The 17057-nt window shown below is 32.5% G+C and overlaps 1 protein-coding gene across 3 annotated transcripts in view; it reads left to right on the forward strand.

Annotated features, from left to right (window-relative positions):
* The window catches only part of LOC131851365 (atypical protein kinase C), a 239487-nt gene that overhangs the window by 25562 nt on the left and 196868 nt on the right, over positions 1-17057 (forward strand). Inside the window, exon 1 of one of the 3 annotated variants that reach the window (XM_059201855.1) lies at positions 287-931. The exons of the other annotated variants lie outside the window; for them this stretch is intronic. Coding sequence (XP_059057838.1) covers positions 325-931 — 607 coding nt within the window. The 5' untranslated portion in view covers positions 287-324. Of the gene's footprint in view, positions 1-286; positions 932-17057 lie in introns of those variants that run through there. 3 annotated transcript variants of the gene reach the window in all.

The following is a 17057-nucleotide window of genomic DNA, read 5'->3' on the forward strand; positions in this document are numbered from 1 at the left end:
TATTATTATGAAATGATGTATCCAATGTTTCACTGGCGTGGTGGATTGTTTCTCTGCTGATATTTTACTTATTCATAGCTGTCGTGTTGTCCCAACGTCGCACTAACAAAATATCACCTAAGCTCCGGACACTACAGAATATTCTATACGCCTGAATAATGCCCAGTTTTCCGTAAAGAATACATTTGCATATATCGTTGTACTGCAACAGGCAGTTTTCTCTATTAAAATAAAATTTTACGAGGCTTGAATAAACACAAAACCATCTTTGTATGTTTAGTGCCAGACAACTGTTATAGTGAAATGTGAATAAGGAATGCAGTGATGGAATGTTTAACAAGTATTGGTGCATTAAAAACAGTGAAAATGTTAGTGTTATCGAATATGTTTCGTGCAAGCCATCCGCAGAATCAAATCGGGCCTCAAGTTAACCCGATTTCCGAAAGAGTAAACGAGACGCGGAGAGAAGAATTGTTGTCACAGAATTCTTTAAATTTAAAACAACGGACCAAAACCCAAGACAATATAAGTGTGCATCAAAATATTGATGAGGAGACGAAGAAATTGAAACGAGACAAATGTCTTTCTAACAGTGCTGACGCGATAATCGCGCCAAATCATGCCAAAAGTAAAGTGATATGTAATGCCAAAGGTTTATTAGAAACAAATTTAGATGATTTATTCAACGATGGACATAGTGCAGATTGGACAGCCGAATCAAAGAGTTTGGGAGTTAGTGAGCCCACTTTAAATTTTAATGAAGAAAACTATAAAGATTTATACAAACGTGAATCTCTCGTGTCAGACGTTGACAGTGAGGAAGATACAGGTACGGATAGTGATTGCATGGATGAAGTGGTGCGGGAGCAACGGATATGTTTGGGGGCGAGGCGCTTCGGACATATGCTTCGCAGAGTTATATCTAGAAATGGTAAGTTATTAGCATTTATTTCGAAAAATTGTTGACGAACTAGGTATTTAGTTATTAAATTATTTATACTAAAAGTAATATAACAAATTACGTAATTTACAAGTGTATAAATGGTTTTTAAGCACATGTTACAAAAAGTAAAAGTACATTTGCCTGGTTATATAGATTTAACACTTTGCGTAATTTTCTATCAGTCAACTATGAATAGTTCAAATTAACATATGGCAATGAAATGGCTATAACCTTAATTTTAAATATTTTTTGTAATTCTACGCACCAGTTTGGAAAAGTTAACCGAGCAGAGTGAGTAAGAAATTTTGTCATAACTCCTTTGAAACAAAAGACGGTCAGCGATATTTTGTTTCTATTTTAAAACCTATGACTAACTATAATGTGCAAATAGGTATATAGTTAGTTTTTTTAAATTATTATAATATTCGTGAGTAATATAAAAAGCTTACAATAAAAATTGTTTCCGACCTTGTCTTAGCTCCGTTTCACACCAGCGCGCACCGGCTTTTTAAAACGATGTTATTAAGAGACAAGCTCTTCTTCTTGTTCCCATCCAATTGTTTTATATAACATTAACAATACTTGAATTGTCGGATATGAATGGTGGCATATTTTGTTCAAACTCAAACTGTAGTTAAAAAAATAAAAAGAATAACTTGAACTCAACTCAACAGAGTTTCTCGCCGATAGGGTTAATAAAAAAAATTCTTCTATATACATGAAAGTGTTGTATATAAATAAATATTTTTTGATTTGATTATCATATTCAATATATATAGTATAATCTGAAATTATTGCCATATTGATTGTACCACATTGTATAATATTTTGCGTTACAGAACACCTATTGTAGACGGTCGAAAATGGTCATACCAATAGTATAATAGCTTTGTCTTCAAGAATGGCAACTTACATAAGATTTTACAGGTGTCACAATTTATTCTATGACAAGTGGTAATGGTCATGTATCATATAAGCGATAGTTACCATTTACCATTTCATTCCGTCAGCTTTTCATTCCAATGTCATAAAATAAATATTAGAGTTGGTGTATGTGTATATTATTCTTTCTGTTAAGGGAATAGCCTATGTAAAACTTAGTGGTCTACTTAAGTAAGTAGAAACGTTTATCTAGCGTTCAGTGATGAAGCAATATCTTAATTAATCACTGAACTAAACCAAGTTTATACCACTTGTTGCCACGCTGTTATTGCCACAAAAACAGATCTCCGAAAGTTCACCTGTGAAGTCAACGCTCGTTGCAATCACGGGGTTTATCGGGTATTAATTTTAATAGGCGCTAATGGGGTTACCCAGTTTTACGCTAATTATCGTCTCGGCTGTACTAGACTCGATAATGATGCACGTTGATTGCATATGAAGGCTAAACTTACATTAAAAATCTAAACTTATTTTTAAGTTATTAAATACATTAAATTATTCATAAAATTTAAGAGATGCACTCTTTTCAGCATGGCTATAGCTTCACTATTGCCATTTTCCACAATCTTTCATTTATCTCTTTAGGCGTTGATACGACACGACTCCAATCAAATACAACTAGGAAAATTGATTAACCAATTGAATACAATTTAAAACTCTTACATTAATGAGAATAGAATAAAAAGTTACACTATCATAGAATAAATAAATAATAAATAAAAACCCTGGATAATTAACACAGCACCATCTAGTCCCACGATAAGCAGAGCTTGTGTTAGGGATACTAAACAACTAAATAATATACATAGATAACACCCAGACCGATACAAACACTCGTAATCCTGAATAAAAAATTGCATCGTACGAGGAATCGAACCCGCAACAATCCAAAGTAAAGCGGTGTACTCAACCGCTAGACCACCGAGGCCGTAAAAGACCCTGTTATTCTATTATAATATTTGATTAAAAAAGTAAACGAGATTCTTTCAAAAAATGCTTAAGTACGATAACGAAACGTGCTGTTAATAAAACTGAGCGTTAAAATAAACGACATGCAATTAATATATTACATAAGAATATTAGACGCTAGCTGACGCTAGCTGTTACGCGAGTATGACCATCAGAAATCCATCAACGCTATTCATAAAGAAAGGTCGAAGGTCAGAGTAAAAGTAACAAATATATGTACAGACGTCTGTAGGTAAACGCAATATGCAATATTTATTGCTGGCTGTTCTGAAGGATATACTGGAATTACCTTTAAATAAATTTAAAACCTCTATTAAATTATATTTATAGAGCAAAGCGTATTACACACTAAACGATTATTTGAATGACAAACGTGCATGGCAATAGTAGTTGATGCACGGGATTTTCACTTAATGTTAAACATAGATACCTACATAAGTACACAATGTATATAAACTAACTTTAAAAAAAAGAAACATGGTTGAGATTCTTGCCAGTTCTTCTCTATTGAATCAGTATACTGAACTATACGGTAGAGAAAAAATATTAATACAAAAAATTTTACATTCTTAAACGGCTAAAATGTCCTAATCCCTTTATTCTTAAAGGGATTTTGATTTGACCTGATACAATGCGACTAACAAAGCTTCAATTGTTAACTGCCAATCAGCATTGTACAGTTTTTCTAACTCTAACAATGTAAAAAGCACCGATTCACAGCGAACAGAAGTTGTGCAAACGCTATCAGTAGTTTTTACATAAATGTCTGCAACAACACTTCGGCGAATAACTTATTTAACTTTGTACAAACTGCACATAACGTGTTTCGCAGTTACTTTCTGTTTAATAACCGTAAAAGTTAAAAACTCGTTAGTTTGCGGACGCGCGTTACCTCCCCGCGGCGTTCCGGCGCGGCGTTAAACCTCCCATTTTACCTGTACCCACCCACAGTGCAATAATATCAAAAGGGAGGCCCAGATGTAGTAATAACAGTACTAAATGAAAACTACGTTAAATTTTATAAGCTATAATATAAGTTTTTTTATATATATTTAACTTCTATGCTCATATTGCTATAATAACTAAAGAGGAAGTCTGGAACTAGCCAGTGTACATAAAAACTATGTAACATTTTATACTGTTATATATTAGTTCGATTTTAACATTTTTATAATATATAACTTAAATTTAGAGAATCGACTGTTAGGCGTTACGAAGTACGCCGGGTCAGCTAGTAATACAATAAACTTACACTTATATATCTTGATATAGACCAATAAATAAAGCCTTTATATGACTCTATCTACATATAGGTACTATTTGATTAACGAATTAATTCATAAAACTGTACTGTAAATTATAACAATATCAATGATTTCCCTCTTAGTCGGATATTTTTACCAAATTAAGGGCTATATGTTGTCACTTTAAACTTATAATTTAAATTAAGTATGGTCGAATTTCAACCACTAGGCGACGATATGTATAAAGATGTGGAGTAACAAGTCAGTCACATATGGATGAGTATTGTAATAACGTATATTTCATAACAATTGGTAACATTGACCTATACTCCTTATACTAAATTAGAGTGGTGCCAGCCGGGTATACGACCATTTAGGCAGATTTTATAGTTGGGTATAGACTTTTGCTAACAGTAAAACATTATTTTATTTAATATTTTTTATTTATATATTGTATTAAATTAAAACAATATAAACTTACAGCTAATACCCAACACGTTTATATCTTAAAACCATTATGTAAAGATAGGTACATTCTAAGTTATTTATTAGAGAAGGCAAGGCTTCTGTGTGGACGTCAGCATCTTGGATCTTACCCAAAAATGAGTTCAAGAGTTGCAATTTTCGAGCAGTGGTACAGTTTGGTTTTACTATACTTATGTGTATTGAAATCAGGCAAGTGTACATTGATTGATATTTTTGATGCTTCTATTATGATCTCACGATATATTAAACAAAGACAGTGCTTACAGATTTTGGAAAATATTATCCTGATGTTTTTAATAATCTCCGAAATTTAAACTATGATCCAAATATGTTCTCACAAACGTATGGATGTTTTAAACAAGGAATGAGAATATACCGTCGTATCTATGTACTATCGTATGTATGTCTAGACAAAACCGAGAAAAGTTTTACAAGTAGATATCGAGAAAAAATCTTATTATATAACAAGTTATTAAAGAAAATTAATGAAACTGAATTGACTGTTTTTTTAAGACTAACGACATTAGAAAGATTGCCATAATCAGATATATGCGGGATGATTGTTAGCATCAACGTCGCTTTAGCATCGCATTCGCGGTGTAGTCACGGCTTTACCTAATTCCTTAGTTCTAATTGACCATAACCTTTAACTTAATATATTATTATATTTAATACATTTTTACTGCTGTAGTAAACATAAAATGTTGGCATACTGAGTTATTTTCCTTTTGATAGGTGGCGGTGGTGAATTTATTGTAATATTAATTGTTAACAGTTTTACTCAAGTATAAGTAAGTAAGTAAGTTAAGTAGCGAGTTTTTTTTATTATATTAGAGAACTGTAGTAAATAGCAGAACATTTTTTAAAACCATTTTAATGCGTTTGTTATTTTTTATAGTTATATTTCTCAAATAAATTGATATTAAAATCTGATCGAAATTAATATGAATAGGTAACAACGACGGGAATGGAGCGAAATCATGGAAATTATCGACCCCTCTAACAATGGTTACGTCAGTTCACCTCTAAGCGATCTTCCTCTAAAATATTGTTGTTAAATCCTTGTACTACACTCCACGATAGGCTATGATCTCAATTCATCCTTTACTGGTGCTTTCTTAGTGTACATAGGATTATCATGTATATTGCAGGTGCTCATAGGGGCGGTAATCATTTACCATCAGGCAAGCCGCAATCGCAGTTATCCCCTATGTGATAAAAAACAATATTAATAAGAATAAAGTGTCTACTATATGAGTACAATAATTTTGATATCCATGCTTTATCCTTTTGTTTTAAACAAGTTAACTAAGATTATGATGAATGTCATATCCATTTGTTTTCGGCTATATTACCGTTTTAACGTCTAGTCAGGGTCAAGCTGGTGCGCTCCAAGATTTTTAACCCTGAACAATAACATAGCGCCATCTAGTCCCACGGTTAGCACAGCTTGTGTTATAGGTACTAGACAATTCATATAAATACTTATTTTTTTGGATATACATATATAATATACCTACATAGAAAACACCCAGACCGATACAAACTATCGTAATCATGAATACAAATGTTTGCACCGTGCGAGGAATCGAACTCACGATCATCAGAATTAAAGCGGTGTGTTAAACCGCTAGACCACAGAGGGCGTCAAGATAAGTAGATTATAATTATGATGAATGATATATCCGTTTGTTTTCGGCTGATATAGCCGAAAACAAACGGATATATCGCTTCAACGCCTAGTCACATTCGAGCTGGTGTGCTCCAAGATGTCAGAATCAATCTTTATGACAAACTTCATTCTTTAATGTACACTGAGTGCACCTAAGTACAGCGCCAGAGTAATTACAGTTAATAGCGTCGGGTAGTTTAGAATTGAGGTCAGCTTTACGTTGCCCCACCAAATCGGGGGTTTGCCTCATTACATTTGTGACCTCTGACTCAGTGCATCTTCTCATATTGTGTGCTTGCATGCACGTGTTTGTTTGTAAGAAATTCCAGGTTGTAAGAAATTGTTTATAGCAGATCACCTTTTTTTTTTCTCTGTGGACTTAATTTATTATCTGTGGGCACTAAAGAGTTTCTTATTATTATTTATATAGAAAATGTTACATCGATTAGTTTGAACTATTCAGGGTAGAGAAAGTAAATAGAAATATTTTATTCATATAGGACACTTTCGGCCACTTATGCAAGTTACAATTCTTTTATTTCTACCTCTACTTTTAGAGGTATTTTTTTATATCCTACTAATAATGTAGTTTAAATTTTATAAAGAAATTTGTTTATATCTTCACTTTGAATGAAATTTGGTGCACATAGGTGATTTTCGAATTAACACAGTTTAGATATGAGTTCAGATGATCATAATCATTGATTAGTATATATTTTTTTAGTAAGAATCCAGTCTATAGAACTAGAATTTCGCTTTGGTCAATAGCAATAAATATTTTAAAGAATAGTCTTTTCAGCTTTATTGGAGAAATAAGAATCCTTGAACCTATTCCCCCTTTATTGATTGATTGATTGGTATATGTATATTTTAGTAAGGATCCAGTCGATAGAATTAGAGATAGAGTTAGAATTTTACTTCGGTCAATAGCAATAGATATTTTAATATTATGCGATTACTTTTTTATGTAACTGATATCTACATATCAGTTACATAAAGGCAACGTGGTAGTTAACTTATACATATATTACTATAAAATTCAACAGTAGCACATAATCAGCTATTATGTAATATGTCAGTGATATATCTTTTCTTTTTATTGAGTCGTTTTATGGACATGGAAATTCCTTTTTAGCCGATCAATTAAACAATTACTTTATACAAATACAAGTGATGTGATACATCTCATTCGTTTGCCATTCCGGAGTAGCACAATATCTTGCCTCGGTACCCTATAATTTCACTGTCATCTCTTTTAGCACAGTTAGACGAAGGTATCAAAGATGACGACTATATTAATATACTAGCTGACCCACGCAACCTCGTCTGCATCACACTTATATCATTATATTTCGCTAAATTTATATAATTTATTTGTTACCCTTTCACCCAAAAACCACTAAACGGATTTTGATAAAACTTTACAGTAATATAGCTAATATATAAATATAACGAATAACACGTAGACTATAATTTAAAAAAAAATGTATTATTCTGCGTGCAAGAAAGAGTATCAAACATCCATCCATAGTCACAAACTTTCGCGTTTATAATATTAGTCAAAATTTGGCATATGGAAATATATATCTTGTGGAGTATTGTATAACTAGATTTTCCTTTGCAGAAAACGATACGACGATATCAATAAAAACAACAAAAGGCATATGATAGGTAACGATATGGACAGTTTTCACTATTTTCCGCGTCACGCGTGACCGTGCTATTAAAGGCATAAGGCGTAAGTGTTCCTTTGTGGCCACACCTCCCGCCACCGATACGGTTCATTAGGTAAATTGACTATGTCATTCCCATGACATAACGGGTGTGTCCGAATAATGAGTGGTTTTGTGAGCGGCCGCCGTTTGGACGAAAGTGGAACTAATGTTTTGCAAAGAGATTTTTTGCGCGAAGTGATAAGAATCGGGCGATTTTTATGTGCAACTAACTGTTAGCCGCGAGTTCGTCTACTTTTTTTGCAATAAAGTAGATTATACAAATCGTATCTTCAAATTACATTAAAACCTGGAGTAGTTTAATCCTATTTTATTGTTATAAATTCTTTGGATTGTCTGTTTTATGTAATTGGAATGTTAAATAAACTGACGGTCTGCCTAACTGAATAGCATAACGCATCACGTTATCATTCCATTCTGGAGAACTAAGATATCATGCCACTTATCCTGTAATTTTCTACAACCGAAATGCAGCTTGCTAAGCTAAGCAGCTTATCGGCTGAAATACGTGAGACAGAAGTACCCAGATGACTTTTTACAATCTACCTCGGTACCTGCAAATGGTATCCGTTACTACTTGAGAGCTTTCATTAATCCGCATTGCATCTTGGCGGAGACAGCGTGAACGCGATCCTAGTCTCAAGCACACTTGAGACTCAAGTTTCAAACTTACGACACGATTAGCCGGACGGTAGCAACTTTTTTATATCAGGTATTATAGAGAATTTACGAATATTTTCTTGTACTTGTTAAATTTTAAAAACTTAGAGGGTTTATTCGATTTTTATCAGATAAAAATCGATTCTTAATCGAAACTTATTTAAATTTGCCGCGGTCATTAAGAAAAATCACGGGATCTTACGACGTTTTATTTTTATTGAGTTCATGGTGTTTGAAACACTGCAGAAATATCGGGATCTCAATAAAAATAAATAAAAAGTGTTAAGATCCCCCAATTTGTATTAATTTATCGTATTCGAATGCTATTGACTTAAAGAATAGAAGAAAGTACAATTTACAGCGTTATCGGAGAATTAAGAATCCTTGAACCCATTGCCCTTTTAAATAAGTAAATATGTATTTAAATAATACATAATAACCCTAAACAGTTCTTATATAATCAAATATATGTTTTTGTGAAAAATACGCATAGATAATATAATAAACATTGAGATCTTATCAAATATTATATTAACAGGTCAACATTTATTAATATAATTATATTTGTACTCTGCAGAGATCAAAAACATAATCATTGGTAACTAAAGCGGTGTGCTAAACCGCTACTAGTAACTAGACTACTACTAGTACTACTACTAACTAGACAACCAACGTAGTGAATATGATATAAATATATAAATAAATTCTTTTATTTTCGTGTAAAAAAACAATATTTTAACACTCTTTAATAGACAATTATTTACGTTTAATTAACACGATATTTCAGAAGTACTTCATAAATCAATTTAGATTTATGAGATAAATATTATTAGTGTATGTTATAGGAAAATTGCAGTGTTATTAATTGTATCGTCCATTTACAAAGGCTGCTACCATTTTATAATATGCCGGAGGCAATTGTAAAGTATCATGAAATACAACGCCTGTTGAAAAGGTTTTATAAAATATTACTGAAAATGAAAACTCATTACTATGTTATTCAATTAAAAGTACTAAATATAGCGCAACATGTTCAATAATTATATGTATATTATTTAAAAGAAGACTTTAATTAAACTACAAAAATATTGTTGTTCATAATTTCCTACCCTAGTTTATTAGTCATTCCTTTTAATATACTATTTATACAGAAACATTTTAAAAATATTTTTGTTCAGCCGACTTCAATGTTGTAGTATTTTTAAATAATTATTTTTATTATAATTGGACATCTATGAAGTGTCATATTAGTAGAGCTTGTGTTATGGGTATAACTGATGTAAATACTTAGATATTTTTTTAAATACATATTTACAAAAATAATATCTAAGTATTTACAAAATTTGCATAGAAAACACCCAGACTTATATAAACAATTATACTCATGAATAGAAATGTTTATACCGTCCATTATAGGAATCGAACCCTCGACCATCGAAACATATCTAAACCGTGTACTAAATCGCTAGAACCTTGTGGTTAACCTAACATGATATTTTTTTATGGGTAATTATGGAATGGAGCACCCGCCTGCACTAACGGTTTATGGCGGGGCACCAGTGGAGGATGATAAGATTGAGGTCAGGTCAGTTAGCCCATCGTGACAAATTCACGAAGAATTTATGACGATGGTTTAGCAATGAGATCATCATTCCACATTACTAACAATCCCCTTTCCCCCTTTATTACTAGCAGTAGGTTTATTACTCCATTACTAACAATCTGCCTCCCCCGAGTACTTATAAAGCATTTTTTTAAAATGGTATGGTACTATTTGAATGTTGTATTTTTATATGCAAAGTATAATCATTTGTGGGAAATTATAATCTATTATTCATTATCTTAATAAATACGAATGCTGTCTATTCAATACGGTACTGTCACACAGAATAAAGTTATCTCTAATATTACCAAGATAATCCCCTATCGGAACGGACGGGCGTACCGATCCATCTTCGGATATTGTCTTCCATGATTAAATTTATAACGTTTAACCATTTGATTTATGAGTTGCGATTGAAGGATAAATTATAATAGTGTTGTACCCTATGGTCGGTTTCGTTGGATAGTTCGATTATGATTTATAGTTTCTAAATTAGTGCTTATGTCTGCGATTGTTCACGTGTAATCTTTCCATATATAAGTATATATAGAAAGGTTTTCGTCGCAAACAATTTTGATTTTATTATATATCTATATGATAAGATAAACGACAGTTATTTTTTTTCCATTTATATGTATCATCATTCTATTTTTGGTACTGATGATTGTTTTGATCTGACTTGAAGGACCAATATTTTAACGTGTAACGTATGCAACTATACAGAGTACTAAATATTTTTAGACAACTCTTTGAAAGACTCCGTTGCTGTCTGGTGGACCGTAGGACATTTGTCTAATATATATTGTATTAGATTGCAACTCAAGTCCGTTGTATAACCAAGTTCTCTTATATATTATCTACATCTTTACATAGTATAAAACAAAGTCACCGCCGCTGTCTGTTTGTTTACATCTTTTAAATTATACACTGATGACTGATGGTTCGGGTTACGAACACTGATTAGACTATTTGGTTTTGACAAAATTGCAATAGCATACGCTAGTAGTCGCTCTATTCTCCCAAATTTGAATTTAAAAATGAATCTGCATTAATGTAAACATGTACAACTTTATTTGAAAAGCATACGAGCTGAAGTTCTTGTCACTTCTTTTCAACTCGAAAGCACTCCGACAGTAGATTTGACATATGATTTATTTTGACATGATTTGATTAGATTAGATTTGACAACGGATTTTAATACAGTTTTCTATCTATTACAATAGATAGAATAATTCAAGAGGAAGGTTACATGTATAATACGTGCATGTTATAGTACAGAACAAGCCGAGAAATTAGAAGATTTGTAATTTTATCGTGCGAAGCCAGGTTGGGTCGCTAGTAAATTATATACGTATAAACAAGATAAACAATAGTTATTCTGTCATTCACGTTAAATTGCTTAAAGGCGCTGTCGGCGCTGTGGCCCCACGAAACCATATTAATTACTATTGCCTTTCACCTATTGTTACGACAATAGAACAATACGGTTTTCGATCACCGCTATTGCTTGCTCACTTTTACTATCGATTGTGATAACACAATGCTAGAAACGATTGTCATTCGTGTGTAAAAGACAAAGTTTGGTTTCTATTAACGATAATGCGAGTAGCTGGTCTGTGGTCCGAATAATTTAGCATATCCTGTCATAGTTAATTTTTATACTCTATGGTAAAAGAGAATGAGTGTTTGTAACATAATTACAAAAGCTCTCACTTTTTACCGGTTTTATTTAATCTTATTCGTCAGTCTCAACATCGTTATATTAATACGTGATGCAAAATCTTTGTACACTTTTTTACGAAAACGCGCGGACGGAGCAGTATGATATTTCGCATATTTATAGTTTATATAGGCAAGTCGCACAGAAAGCATAATATATTTTTATAATTATGCATAATAAATACATTAAACTCAATAAACAAACACTACATTCACTACTATGTATTTGACACATAAACGAATACGTTAACTCGAGAATAGAATAATATTGTTTGTCTTCAATATGATTTGTCTAGTCTTACGGAATGTGAAATATAATCATAATTTAAATTAATTATTGTCGAATTTAGACCATTGGGCAATATAATTATATATTTTATGTGAACGGGATATTTGCCATGATAATATAATATATAAATATAAATAAATAATATATAATATTTCGACGCTGTTACAAGCGTCCTGGTCACGGATTGACTAGAGATGACGGTGGATGCAAGCAATTATTACGAGTACACAAACCTTCCAATCCACTTAGTTAATCTTTTTGTAGGTTTAGTTACACTGTTAGATAGACCACTGGACAATAGTTGGCAGTCAGGACCCAAAATACTCACTGTATCACTTCGACTTCTTGGATCATATAGACCTATGTATAACAATATGATTATTTTAACATGAAGTCTTCTGCCCTTATTTTATCCAAGATTGCAGTATGCACTTTTATTGTTATGTGGTGTTACAATTAGCGGATGGATTGAAAGGGAAGTACCGAAAAAAGAAGAATAGATTGTGTGAAAGATGATACATATAAATGGAGAGTAAGCTCAGATATAATGGCTGATAATGTGATCCTAAATAATGGATAATAAACAAGGCAATGATGATCATGATAATGATGTTACAAAAACTATTAAGACAATTTAAATGAATATAGATCGTTACGAGTTTATTCCCAAGGCGTAGTTAGTTATTAGCAATTGTCGACGTTGAGGTGGTAACATTTAATATTTCTCTGAGAATATTTGCATTTCTGTACAGCAAGTATGTAGTTTGACCAACTTGTCTATTAACGTGTCAATTAGTACGGTCCGATAAACTGTACTGAACATCTAGGAATGTCCAAGGCAATATGATTTGAGACACGATAGGTAGAGCCGATTGGTTGGGCCGATTGTTCTGTACACAAAACCGACTTGAATTCCCTCTTGATGTAAATTAAGTAAGTAGTGAGTATTATATTAAACTGACTTTACATAAAACTGATTATCACTTCCCTCTTGATGTAAATTAAGTAATTAGTGAGTATTATACTAAAGTTATCCAGAATGGTAACGTATTTGGACTCTATGAAACATCTAGGAATGTCTTAAGACATTCTGATTTGGGTAGAGCCGATTGTTTGGACTGATTGTCCTTTACATAAAACTGATTATCTAGAATACTTCCCTCTTGATGTAAATTAAGTAAGTAGTGAGTATTATATTAAAGACTACAACATATCATCTTAGTTATCCAGAATGGTAACGTATTCGGACTCTATGAAACATCTAGGAATGTCTTAAGACATTCTGATTTGGGTAGAGCCGATTGTTTGGACTGATTGTCCTTTACATAAAACTGATTATCTAGAATTCCCTCTTGATGTAAATGAAGTAATTAGTGAGTATTATACTAAAGACTACAACATAGCATCTTAGTTATCCAGAATGGTAACGTATTCGGACTCTATGAAACATCTAGGAATGTCTTAAGACATGATTGTTTGGACTGATTGTCCTTTACATAAAACTGATTATCTAGAATTCCCTCTTGATGTAAATGAAGTAATTAGTGAGTATTATACTAAAGACTACAACATAGCATCTTAGTTCTTCTGAATGGTAACGTATTCGGACTCTATAAAACATATTGGAATGTCTTAAGACACTATAATTTGAGACACGATAGGTAGAGCTGATTGGTTGGGCTGATTGTCATTACAGAAAGTAAAAAATGAAGTAATTGGTGAATACTATATACTAAAGATTACACTATCAGGCATTTCATCTTAAATTTTCGGAATGGAAACATATTAGGAATTCCAAGCGTTTCACAATGACTACGTCAAGACTGTGATGCCATTCATATATAAAGCCATTCTAGTTATTTAAAGAAAATAAATGATGGAAACAGATTCTTGTGTCTATTTATAGATAGATTTATGTGAAAAATATCGTGCCTTAGTAATATTTCAATACCTATATAGCTTGATGTGAATGAATAGATTTTGTAATATTACTGTAATGCTAGTTTTATCTAGGAATTTAGAATTAAAATTTAGTTGAAGTAAATATCTACAGCGTCGGCGCGTTTACGTTTCGGCACAGAGATACGTTTATGCGCTTGCTAAAAGAATCTGCATTGAAACGGTTCAGTCCGGAAGTTCTCATTTAATTACATTCTCTCAGTAAAGAAGAATCTGTACAAACAGATTCACTACAGAAAGGAAAACACGTCGACCCGGTCAGAAAGGCGCCCGAGACTGCAGTTTTATCACAAATTGAAATGCAAATCACATGTAGTTGGAAAATCTAGATGTATGCGTATATGGTACAGGACTAGATGTAAGTTGTAGAAGCTAAAAACCAAATGGAAATGCTCATGAAACTGAATCACTTTCAAAATGGAAATTTGAAAATATATTTTGTACTTTCTATACTAAATTGATCAAGTAAACGCGTAGATAGTATGAAGATTTTTTAAAATTTGCACATCCCTAGTCACTTTGTGAAGAAATTTTTTCAACGTAATAAATACTATGACCTGGTATATTCATGTACGCCGGCTATCAACCGATCGTGTGTAAAATCGTAACGTTCATTAAACAACCACTTTATTTAAAATTCGAACACGTATTTTACTTTTTAATTTATTTTTTTACATTCTAAATAAAAGCGCCGTTACCGTTTTGTAATTTATTTACATAAATTAAAGATGTAACTTTTCTTTCAGGTAAGTATCTGAGTACCCATCGAGGCGACGCGGCACGCAGCGACCCTCGAGTCCTTGAGGTATCTATTCGTTACCCGAGTTTCTTCCTTTTCATTATTAATTTGCAACCCTCGAGCTCCAACTTATCTAATTATATACTTTTTTTTTAATGAACATATTCCCAGCTCATGTGTCAATTGTACGGTCATATAAATATGCAGACATTTTAAAACATCGTACACGTAAGTACAAGTTTTCATGATGGAACTGTACTTTTAAATTGGTATATTACTTTATTGAATGTTTTTGTTATAATTAAACTGTCATGGTTTAATAATAATAAAAACATATAAAATTGTTTGAGTCAGAATGTTTTGTTCAAGAAAAACGGAAAGTGGCTTATTACTCCAAATTTAATTATTTCAAAATTAACACGAGAATAAAAACGTTTGCAAAAAGAAACATCATAATAGTGTTCATTTGAAACATATGTATCATTAACAGTTGAATTTGAAATCTCTTTTAGTTCTGCAATTCTAACTAAATATCTTTATATTCTACAAAGCATATATCTAAAAACGTGTTACTAGGGAAAATTAAGTGCCGTTGATTGCAACCTTTTATCTCGGGCGGACTGATAGAGCCACCGATACCCTCGGATCTAATCTCCTCGCGAAAATTAAAGTCCTATATCTACATAGAATAGAGGACGGGATTGTGACGAATGACTTGCGTAGGAACGTCGCCTGTCCGCTCGAAGGACCATCAATCACGTGACAGTCACGTGACCGCCGACTGCACAGCGGTCAGATGCCGCCGCCGCACCACCACGATGTCGGTCCACAGACCGATGCCCGGAGCGCCTTAATTTGCTCGCCTAATTATGTCCGGCATTTTATGGGTTGAATTGTTAATGCTCCGGTTTCGCCTCATTTAAGGGTTAATGACATTCGCGAACTTGATTTTTACTTGGACTTTTCTATAAGGAAGAGTATTTTTGAGGTTCCGTATAGAAAGGTAACACTAAACATTTATATTTTGGTATCCGCACTTCTAGTCCCCTAGATACAGGTCTGACCTAGTTTTGGTACACTGGAGATACAGATAATAGAAAAAAAATTGTATTGTAGTAAATATGTAAATGTAAATGTTAATCTATATAAATGATTAAATATCCAATATTGTCCGTTGGTCTATCCCAGTACAATCTTAGTGCACTTACATTTGACTATTTTTTATTTATTGATGTTTGAAGTACCTACTTCAAACATCAATAAATAAAAAATAGTAACGTACCATAACTATACTAAAAAACCTTTTTTAATATAGTTATGGTACGTTATTCAGTGCCGATTAGTTACAACATTTTGCAGAGACTAATCTAGTATTCAGGAATATTAATCACGCGTCCATTTTATTCCGTGCGTATTATGTTCGAGAGTTCGCGGGATAAAAACTTACATTGCGGGTTTACGTATATCGTACATACGTATTATCTATTCAAGTATACAAAGATTATATTTGTGCATTAGTCATCTAATATTATATATATATATATTTTGTTATATTTTGTGACCGACTAATAATTTTAGCGAACGTCGTTTTTACTTTATTACTTCCGGAGATATCATAGTCTTTAATCGTTATGTATAACAATTTATTAATAATCTCTCTATTAAAAAACATCAGTTTTTTATGTAATTTGAATGGCAACTAACCTGACGGCCCATCTCATGGTACGCAGTAACTTTTGCCTATATACATAAACAGTAGTACTACGGACGTCACGTTATCATGTGATGACCTTGATACGTGCTTGTACTTGATACATGCGTGGCCATTCCTGGGGACTAGGTGAAATTACAGGATAAACAGTAGTTTCACTACCTTATCTCAACCTTGAATAGGAACACAGCTTCAGAAGCAAGCTGCTTAACGGCTCAGATCTGTGAGCCTTAGGTACATGCTTTTTACAAATACGAATTATTTTATTATATTAAAATTATATATATATTAACTGTGTCCGCGATTTTACCAGCGTTAATTTTCAATATATAAATTTCTATAAAAAATTAATCCTGTGTTATTCTGATGCATAAGCTACATTACTGTA

The sequence above is a fragment of the Achroia grisella genome, unplaced genomic scaffold, assembly GCF_030625045.1.
Source record: "Achroia grisella isolate CSIRO2021 unplaced genomic scaffold, CSIRO_AGI_Agris_v1 utg782, whole genome shotgun sequence".
Taxonomy (NCBI): Eukaryota; Metazoa; Arthropoda; class Insecta; order Lepidoptera; family Pyralidae; genus Achroia; species Achroia grisella.